Source organism: Dipodomys ordii, unplaced genomic scaffold (assembly GCF_000151885.1).
Source record: "Dipodomys ordii isolate 6190 unplaced genomic scaffold, Dord_2.0 Scaffold18, whole genome shotgun sequence".
In the NCBI taxonomy this organism is placed as follows: Eukaryota; Metazoa; Chordata; class Mammalia; order Rodentia; family Heteromyidae; genus Dipodomys; species Dipodomys ordii.
The window spans coordinates 19,770,019-19,780,532 of NW_012267234.1; the positions used below are offsets into that span (position 1 = coordinate 19,770,019).

The window sequence follows — 10,514 nt, forward strand, 5'->3', positions numbered from 1 at the left end:
CCCCCGCTGGGTCCCCCGGCTTTGTCCCCAGTCCCGCACCGCACGCAGCAGGCCGCCCTGCGGGGACCCGGGCGCGGGCCCCAGCCTGCCGAGCTGGAGCCAGGAACTCGGGTCCACGCCACGAGCGGCTCCCGGAGCGAAGCGGGTGGCAGGGTAACCACAAAGGCCATGGGCAGCCGCGGGGCGTGGGGGGGGCAAGGCCGGCACGGCCACCCCAGCCTGGACAGCATGACCACCCCGGCCTGGACAGCATGACCACCCCGGCCTGGACAGCATGACCACCCCGGCCTGGACAGCATGACCACCCCGGCCTGGACGCAGGCTGGCACGGCTACCCCGGCCTGGACAGCATGACCACCCCGGCCTGGACGCAGGAAGGGACAGCAGACACCTGATCTCTAGTCACAGGTCTGGGGTGGATGTGGTCGCTTTGGCCTTCCTTTCTGCGCTTCTCCTCCTGGGCTCCGGGGAAAGCTCACTAGATGCTGGAGCAGGCCAAGGCAGTGGGCCACAGCTGCCCAGGGCACACCTGTGGGAATTTAGAACCCAGAGATGAACAGCAGCAATCTGCAGGGCAGATGCGTCTAGAGGTGAACTCTGGAGTTCTGATGCACAGCCATGGCAGGTAGAGGTCAGACAGCCTCCATCCCTGGACTTCTCGCTGAAGCCAAGAATGGCCCAGCTGGACTTGGAGATCCATGGCAGGAATGTTCAGCCAATGACTGACCGGACTGGCCATTCCGGACCCCTCTCCTCCCTCCATCCCAGAATGCTGGTCATTCATTTGTCTGCAACAAGGAGACAAGTAGAAATGTTTGTAGCCCAAGTAGCCAGAAGCAGAGAAGAGGAAACGTCACACAAACATTAACTCGCAGTACTGTGTAATGTGTACGTGGTGACTCAGGGAAGATTTAAAAAGCTGTCCCCTTTGTTAGACATCGGTGGCTCATGTGTGGAATCCTAGCTATCACAGGAGGCTGAGATCTGAGGATTAAGGTTCGAAGCCAGCCCGGGCAGAGAAGTCTGTGAGACTTTTACCTCCAGTAAGTCATCAAAGAGCTCGAAGTAGAGCTGTAACTCAAGTGGTAGAGCACTAACCCTGTGTGAGAAAGCCGAGGTACTGCACCCAGGCCCTGGATTCAAGTGGATGAGTGCATATACAAACGATTTCTCTCTGTCTTGCTGCTTGTGACTTGTCTTTACATACAGTACATTTACATTCTGGCTCCTTTTACCTGTGGCTTATTTACTTTTAGACCTTATTTTGGTTTCACAAGTAAGACAACTATCTATAAAGCTCAGAGAGGAGCCCCCGCAGCCACCCCCTGCAGGGGCACACGTGCATGGTGCCTCTTCCGTATAGGTGTCCATGCGTGCAAACTGTGGAGGCTTTGATAGGAACCACAGAGTGAAGCCATGGATGGTACTCAGGAATGTAAGGTCACTACGGTAATAAACCGAGAACACTACCAGAGACAGAGAGTCGGTCTTGGGGAGCCAGGCAGGACAGGAGGGAGAGGCAGGACCTGGCCTTCTGAGCACAGAAGCCCTGGGCAGTTGGGGGGACAGTTGCAGCAGACGTGTGCAGGAAGAGGGACAGAGCCCCGAGATAGTTCTCCGGCACCACAGCCTGCCACTGTCGATTTGCACCTACTTTTGACGGGTAAGTTCCTAGACTTATTCCTGTACATTTGCTTTGGTATATATGTACTTCTATTTCCCTCCGGTGAAACAAGTCTTGCTCCTTTCCGGACTGCTAAAATGCGAAAAGCTTTGCAAGCGGCGCCATCTAATGGTGAGTCCAGGTGTCGTTTCCTTTCAAACAGACTCCCTCCAAGCACTCTGGGCCCACTGTGTGTAGAGCACCCTCCACACCTGATTGTGGCAGACAGTTATTAAAAGTGTCCTTATGCAGGCTGGCGAGGACAACAACCAGACATCTCTATGGATGGAAACGGTGATTGCTATCAAAAACCTTCAAACCATGACCCAGAGCGATCATAAGGGTATGTGCAGTGTTTTGTCTATATGGTTATTTATTATATCTCTGAAAGACAATTACTGGAGATAAAATGCTCAGCGTATTGTTTTGGTAAAGGCTACTTTATCCACATGGAAGAATAGAGTACACGCCAGCCTTAAGTCCTCCGCTGTGGAAGTGTTGATGGGGACCATGGGGTGTGCAGTTCCAAGGCACCGCTGGGGACTGGCGGGTGGTCTCACATGAAACCCCCTGACTTATGTTTTGAGGATGAGAAATGCTGTTGCTTTGGGAAGATTTTGTCCCTGGGTTTAGCAGGTGTGGGTCTGGGAAAAAGGGCCTTCCAGAATCTTGAGTGGATCTGGGGGTAACTCCATGTCTGCTGTATTGGGCTACAGTTATGTCTTTAGGGACCATGGCTGCCCTTCTTTTTTTTTTTTTTGGTCAGTCATGGGTCTTGAACTCTGGGCCTGGGAGCTGTCGCTGCACTCTTCAGCTCAAGGTAAGTGCTCTACCTCTTGAGCCACAGCACCACTTCTGGTTTTCTAGTGGTTTATTGGAGATAAGAGTCTCGCATGGGGGCTGGGAAGGTGGCTCAGTGGTAGAGCGCTTGCCTTGCATGCGTGAGGCCCTGGGTTCGATTCCTCAGCACCACATAAGCAAACAGAAAAAAGCCGGAAGTGGCGCTGTGGCTCAAGTGGTAGAGTGCTAGCCTTGAGCTGAAGAGCTGAGGGACAGCACCCAGGCCCAGAGTTCAGGCCCCATGACTGGACCCAAAAAAAAAAAAAAAGAGTCTCCCATGGGTTGGGATGTAGCTCAGTGGCAAAGCACTTGCTTAGCGAGTGCAACATCCTGGGTTCGATCCCCAGTACCAAAAAAGAAAAGAAAAGAAAAAAAAAGATTCTCACAGACTTTCCTTGCCCGGGCTGGCTTTGAACCGTGATCCTCAGATCTCAGCCTCCTGAGTAGCTAGGGTGACAGGCGTGAGCCACCGGCGCCCGCTCATGGCTGCCCTTCTTGCAGAAGCAACAACAAAAGAGCCAAGCAAGTCCCTCTCGCCATGTGTGTGTGTGTGTGTGAGTGTGAGTGAGTGTGTGTGTGTGTGTAGGGGGGCTCAAGGCCCTGTGGCCTTGCATTTGAACAATGGCTGCACCTACCTGGGCACACACAGGGGGAGTGATTTCTGCCCCCACGTATAAGCTTTTGTAGATTGTCAAATAAACTCCAGATTCTTGACGATGAAGCTGGGCAGGAAGGAGACTTCCAGCAGTGTAAGTCAGGCATAGGAGGTTGGTGTGCCCCAGGGTGACCCCTGGGTGACCTTTGTGCAGAGCTTTGGGAAGAGTCCAGCCATGTCTCACCCTGAAAGTTGGCCTCCTGCAAGATGGGAACTGATGCCCGCCCAGGCTCAGGGCCCATGGGCTGGGACCAGAGCCCACAGCTTGCTCTTTGTAGACCTCTCGTTGCGTCTGAACTCTTCAGCAATGTTTTTCTTTCACCTTGCTAATCACTTGTTTTTTTTAATCCGTTTTTGCAGGCCCCCAAGCCTGAAGGAAAGCATAGCAGTTGAGCCATGTGTGCGTTGGTGGCTGAACAGAGCAGCGGATCTCTTCACGCTTCCAGCCCCGCCTTCTGATCCCTCCTCCCCAGAGCAGCCTCTGCCACCTGCAGCCACCCCCGCACCTCCGGGCCTCTGCAGGACCGGACAGACTCCGATCCTTTCAGCCTTGGGCAAGACGAAGTGTGGTCCCCTTGCCAAGCCCAGCTGAGTGGCCTTGAGGATCTTCTTATTCACGGGGACAGATTTGTTTCTGGTACTAATCCTCTGGACAGGACTGCCCCAGGTCCGGCGTGCTTCCCGAGAAGCAAGCCTGTGGTTTCTGTAAGGGGGCCTGGGCACTGGCAAAACTAAACCCTGGGGTGACTTTCCAACCAGCCTTGCAGAGGCTCGCTTGCTGGCCGGCGGCCTCCCTGTCACCGCTGCCATTTTGACTAGCTGTGGCAGTTCTGTCCCTTGGGAAGGGGAAAGAGCACATTCTCTGCTTTCTGCTAGGGACCCGCACTCTCTCGCGGCTCGAGGGGTCTCAGCCCTCATCACTCGGCCTTACAGATCTGGCTGCAATCTCCCTGTCTTCACAGACCTTTCTCCTCCTTTTGAGTGGTTTCCTTTGCCCAGGAAATGATCTACTTGGCACACCTCGGAGCCCGGGCCTGTCCCTGCCTGCCTTCCTGCGTGAGCCCGGCTCTGCCCGTTCCCACGTGGAACTTTCGACATAGCAGGTATCCCTTCATGTGGAGCGTGGTTTTCAGGGCTCGCTCCTAACTTACTCTCCAAAGCTGGTCTTTCCTGTCTGTGCCCCAGGACGAGGCTGCAGCGTGGGAGGGCCCGGTACACGTGTGTCTCAAATGCCCAGGCCCGGCCTCTGCTGAGCTGGGCACCTAGGCCCCTTTGGTGGTCCTTGTTGATGGCTGAGCCCTGGGCAGGCCCAGGTGTGGCCTCCATTCCAGTGTTCTGCTGGGGCCACATCCACCGTGCCCACCAGCCAAGCTCCACCAACTCGCGCCCTCTGGCCCCTGGCAAACTTCATGACTTCACCCCCGGGTGGAAGTAACCTGCCTTTCTTGCAAAGACTCTAGGAGGTCTAAAGTTTCCTGAAGTTCCTGTGGGTAGAAAGCAGAAACAGTATCCATAGCTGAAGATAAGACCCAAGCATAAAGTTAGAGGTCATCACAGATACATTGTTTTACTTGAGTCAAAATAGGTTTTAAAAAAAAACAAAACCATTTTGCCTTTGATTTCAGCCTCTGTGCGGGTCATCCGAGGTCCTCTGCTTTGTCCCCTACCTACAGCCTGTGGTCCCTCTCAGGAACGTGAAGTTGAGCCAGGCTGAGTAAGACCACACTTGGAAGAGCACGTTTCTGCCAGCTGTCAGGAAGGGGAAGTCCCAGATCCGGGAGGCAGATGGTGGGGTGGGGGAGAGGGTGACTGACCTCTCCTGAGGTCACAGAGGCGGTGGGCTCTGATGCCGCTGACCTTGGCTCTCAGCCCGATGGAGGATGGGGACCCCAGCCCCACCCGACTCCCGCCACTACCGAAGTGTATCTTCCAGGGCCAGAGGTCACCTGCCGAGTGCCTGGGCCCCTCTGGACTGGGGCTGGGTGCACGGGGGACTGCGGGGGAATGGACACTGGTGGACAATGCTTCCTGCGCCATGGTGAACAGTGTGCCTGGCCTGTGCCGTCTGCGGCCGGGCTCATGTTCTTTCTCATCAGTGGCCCTGGAAATGCATCTGTCTGGCTGTGCCCCCCACGCCCCCCACACTGGGTCCTGCACACACCGGGCCCCTCGTGGCCTGTGGCCGTGGACGCACCCCTCTTGGGGAGGTCCCCCCCTCCTGCAGCTGAAGTCTGGGGTGTCAAGAGCCCATCAAGGCCCATCTCCGGCCTTGGTTAACCGTCCCCAGATGTCGGACACATTGGCTCTTCTGTGAAAGGGTTGGGGGGGTCACCCCAAAGGCCATGAGAGATGAGCCAGAAGGTGGGTTTTAAAGCCTCCAGTCTCAGTGTGGTTTCTTCACCGGGCAGAGGGCACCCCATGACCTGGCCCGCTGCTGCGGGTGGAGCTGCAGCTCCACCGGCACGTGGAAGACCCCTTCCAGGACCTCAGCGTGGCCACTGCAGTCAGCGGTGGACGTCAACGGTCAGCATGAGGCCCCCTGGAGTAGCGTGACTCAATAGCCTCAGAGGACAGTCTGAGAAGAGACCCAGAGGAGGCCGCTCGGAGACAGGGACAGACAAGGCCTTACTCACACGGCCAGGCAACGCTCAGGCTGCGGGGAGCGGGCAAGGCCTCACTCACACGGCCAGGCAACGCTCAGGCTGCGGGGAGCGGGCAAGGCCTCACTCACACGGCCAGGCAACGCTCAGGCTGCGGGGAGCGGGCAAGGCCTCACTCACACGGCCAGGCAACGCTCAGGCTGCGGGGAGCGGGCAGGGCCTCACTCACACGGCCAGGCAACGCTCAGGCTGCGGGGAGCGGGGTAAGGCAGGAAGGTCCCCGCAGCCTCTGTCCTGATTGCTCAATAAACAGCTGCTGGGTGGTGAATTGGAATGAAGCTGCATAGTTATGAAATAAAACAAACAAAAGGTCATGTCACCTGCCTGTCCTGAATGGAGGCTCACCCCACCGGCGTTTGATGTCTGTTTGGTCCCTGTTTGCACTGGAGCACGTGTGTGCAGAGCGGCCCTCTCTGAATTTCCAGAATCCAGTAAAAAAGGTTCACATTTCTTAAAAAGAACTTCTAAGTTCAGAAACGGAAGTCTGTAAGTCTGATAGACTTTCCTGCCCAGGCTGGCTTTGAACCTGACCCTCAGATCTCAGCCTCCTGAGTAGCTAGGACTACAGGCATGAGCCACCAGCGCCCGGCTCACTTTGAGACTTCATAGCTCAGGGTTCAACTCTTTCCTTTGGAACAAGCCGTGCTGAGGCCGACCACTGTCCTTCTCAAGGCCTGAGAGGGCCTGGGAAAGCGAGCTGCTCCCCTGCCCTGTGTTCCCAGCTCGGGAAGAGGACTCCGGAGGTGGAGGAGGGGCAAGGGTGGGCAGCAGTGATGTGTGCAGATGGCTATGGGGTCAAGCAATGGCAGGAGAGCCAGGGCAGCTCTGACGGGGGGCGGGGGAGGGAGGGGGCAGGAAGAAAACAACATAGAGGGTCCATGCTGTGTCTCAAGAACCAACGGCAAACAACAAGCAAACCAAGAAATCTTTCCCCACTCAGAGAAGGTGGATTTGGGAAGGAGGAGACGCTGGCCAGGAGGAAGGGGAAAGGCTAAGCCAGATGGCAAGGGACACCGGCCAGACGGTGGCACAGGAAGCCACAGGAGGCCCAGCAGAAGGAGGAGATGTGGAAGAGGCCATCACTCGGGGTTTGGTCAGCAGGACCCACTGAAGCCATAGCACCATGACTGAGATGAGAAGACCTGCAGGGCCTCCCTGAGTCTGGTGTTGGTCCAATTTAACACCTTCTACACGGAAGCACGTTAGCAGGATGTTGAACGCCCGGCTACGCAACCCAGTCATACTTGGGTGGATAGAAGAGTGTTTGCTTGAGAGGGCCGACAGGTGCTGGGGGGCGTGTAGAACTTGGTTCCTGCTGTTATTGTGAGTGTGCTGGGCGTTCACGGGAGGGGGAAGGGAGGGGGGAGGCAGCCACCGCGTGTGCCGGGAATGAGCAGCGGTTCTCACGCATTTGTATTCTTACAAAACGAGAAAATAACATGAAAGCCAAGGGAGGAAGCCTTGAACTTCAAAAGTTGGACCAGAAATTCTCCAGGACAAAAGTGAGGTGGAGTTCCTTCACCATGGAAGCCCGCCCTCCCATTCAGGTCCGCATGGGGCCTCTTTCTTTTGTTTACTTAGTGTGTGTGTGTGTGTGTGTGTGTGAATGTGCGCATACACACACGTGCATGCACTGTTGCTTTGAGGGCTGAAACCAACAACTCTTCCTCGGGCTTCTTTGTGGTCTTGTAGCCATGTGTCCAGGCCTGGTCCACATCCTGGGAATATCTCAGGTCTCAGGGAGAACAGGTCTTGTTTTTCGCAATAATGGACAAATGAGAACATGATTCAGGAGGCACAGAGCCCAGGGGACATCCCCAAATCAACGAGGAGATGAACAAAGCCAGGCCCCACCTCCACCTGCTCTTCCAGCCCCAGGGGGTGTGTCAGTCCACAGAGGTGTGCGGCCTCCCCCTGCTGACACCTGGTCTGTCTTTCTCAGTCTCAAGTCCCTGTGGGAGTGGACGGCCCACAGAGGAGGGTCACGTGCTTCCACACTGCTTCATCCCGGCCTCAGGTCCCAGGAGCTAACCCCAGCCCCATCTCCCTCCACAGCGCAGCACAGCCCGCCGCTTCCGGAGCCTGGCCATCGTCTGTGGCCGGTTCCCCATCCATGCCCAGCTGCAGAGCCTTGCGAGAGCCCCTGTTCTCCCTCCCAGTCCCGAGAGGTCACGTGCTGGGGCCGGAGGCAGGTAGCAGAGGTGGGTGAGGGGAAGCACCCAGGAGCCAGGCCATGCTTGGCAGGCTGTGGCTTCAATTTCTGATCTAAAGGATCCTATTTGGAGGGCTTCAGGAAGACTTCTGTTTTGAAAACACAATCTGGGAATTGTTCTCAAGCTATCTCAAAATAATTGCCCCTGTGTGTGTAAAGAAAGACCGTTGGCTCTGCTGGTGGACGGTGTAACCTCTGCTGATGAGCTTCTGTTCCTCCTGCAGAGCTTGAGATGCCTTTCAGGTGCCCCTGGGATCACAGCCCGCAGACCCCACTGCAGGGCAGACCTCTGCAGCAGAATGCAGACCCCACTGCGGGGCGGACCTCTGCAGCAGAATGCAGACCCCACTGCGGGGGACCTCTGCGGCAGAATGCAGCCACAGACCCCACTGCGGGGGACCTCTGCGGCGGAATGCAGACCCCACTGCGGGGGACCTCTGCGGTGGAATCACAGCCCACAGACCCCACTGCGGGGGACCTCTGCGGCGGAATGCAGACCCCACTGCGGGGACCTCTGCAGTGGAATGCAGACCCCACTGCGGGGGGACCTCTGCAGCGGAATGCAGCCACAGACCCCACTGCGGGGCGGACCTCTGTGGCAGAATGCAGACCCCACTGCAGGCGGACCTCTGCGGCAGAGTGCAGCCCGCAGACCCCACTGCGGGGGGACCTCTGCGGTGGAATCACAGCCCGCAGACCCCACTGCGGGGGACCTCTGCAGCGGAATGCAGACCCCACTGCGGGGCGGACCTCTGCAGTGGAATCACAGCCCGCAGACCCCACTGCGGGGGACCTCTGCGGCGTAGTGCAGACCCCACTGCGGGGACCTCTGTGGCGGAGTGCAGACCCCACTGCGGGGGACCTCTGCGGCAGAGTGCAGCCCGCAGACCCCACTGCGGGGGACCTCTGCGGCAGAGTGCAGACCCCACTGCGGGGACCTCTGCGGCGGAGTGCAGACCCCACTGCGGGGGACCTCTGCGGCGGAATGCAGACCCCACTGCGGGGGACCTCTGCGGTGGAATCACAGCCCGCAGACCCCACTGCGGGGGACCTCTGCGGTGGAATCACAGCCCGCAGACCCCACTGCGGGGGACCTCTGCGGCAGAGTGCAGCCCGCAGACCCCACTGCGGGGGACCTCTGCGGCGTAGTGCAGCCCGGCAGAGCCCGGCGCAGGGCCTGCCACGTGGCCTTGGAGAGGGCAAATCCTTGGTCCAGAGGGTGGAAGAGCCACGTGATCGGCACACACATTTGTGAGGATGAATGTGAACACGCAGACCACCCTCAACAACAACATCGTTTTCTGTATTTTTTTCTCTGTGTCTCAAACAAATGCTTTAGATTTTTGCTACGGGACCTTATCATTATTACACCGCATGCAATTTTTAAGAATTAATTAAAAGCTGGGCGCCGGTGGCTCACGCCTGTAATCCTAGCTACTCTGGAGGCTGAGATCTGAGAATCGAGGTTCAAAGCCAGCCTGGGCAGGAAAGACCGTGAGATTCCTATCTCCAATAAACCACTAGAAAACCGGAAGTGGCGCTGTAACTCAAGTGGTAGAGCGCTCGCCTTGAGCTGAAGAGCTGAGGGACAGCGCCCAGGCCCAGAGTTCAAGCCCCACAACCGACAAAAAAAAAGAATTAAATAAAGACTTGGTAGTTCAGGGAAGTATTTCCACAGATACAACCAACCGCCATAGAGAACCAGTGAAGTGACTTGACAGGGAAGAAAAGTAAAAGAAGAAGAAAAAAGAGCGTGGAGCCCCTGCCAGCTCAGACACCGCAGCTGCGCCGTGCAATCCCGGGATGGGAGAGAAGCGAAGCCCTGCCAAAGCAAACTCGCCACTCGCTTTGATTTTAGAGGCTATTTGTGGATCAGAGTGGTGTTTATTCTTTATCTCCCACAAAGAAATGCAGTTCATCACGGTACCTTGAGAGACACAAGTGTGTTTGCTTATTTTTCTATGCCGTTTCTCATTGTTTATCTGACGGTAAGGAAATGTTCCAAGATAACACAATCAGGTTGCTTATAGAACTTTGTCTTTACCGAGAGGGAAAATATTTTCATCCTATGAAAGTATTGATTGTGTGTGTGTGTGTGTGTGTGTGTATGTGTATGCCAGGACTGGAGCTTGAATTTAGGGACTTCGCGCTGTCCCTTAGTTTTTTTTTTTTTTTTTTTTTTTGCTTAAGGCCAAAGTTCTCCTAACCTCCACGTCTGGCTTCCACTGGTTAACTGGAGATAAGAGTCTCACAGGTTTTCTTGCCCATGCTGGCTTCGAACCTCAACCCTCAGATCTCAGCCTCCTGAAAAACCAAACTGGTACCCAGCTTGATTGGAATATTTTTGCCCCAAGTAAATAATAAAAGAAACCCAGACTGTCTGAGGTGAAAGGGTTCTATTGGCTTCTGTGCCTGCCTGGGTAGAGCCTCAGGCAGACTCGACCCCGAGCACAGACAGTGCCTAAGCCCCATTTCCCTTCGCTT

General features: G+C 56.2%; 1 protein-coding gene across 1 annotated transcript in view; it reads right to left on the reverse strand.

The window, feature by feature from the left end:
- Positions 1 to 739, reverse strand: part of Slc7a5 (solute carrier family 7 (amino acid transporter light chain, L system), member 5) — a 21,893-nt gene extending 21,154 nt beyond the window's left edge. The window contains exon 1 of the mRNA XM_013012715.1: positions 728 to 739. Within this exon, the coding sequence (XP_012868169.1) occupies positions 728 to 739 (12 nt within the window). The remainder of the gene's footprint in view (positions 1 to 727) is intronic.
- Between the last annotated feature and the right edge of the window lie 9,775 nt (positions 740 to 10,514).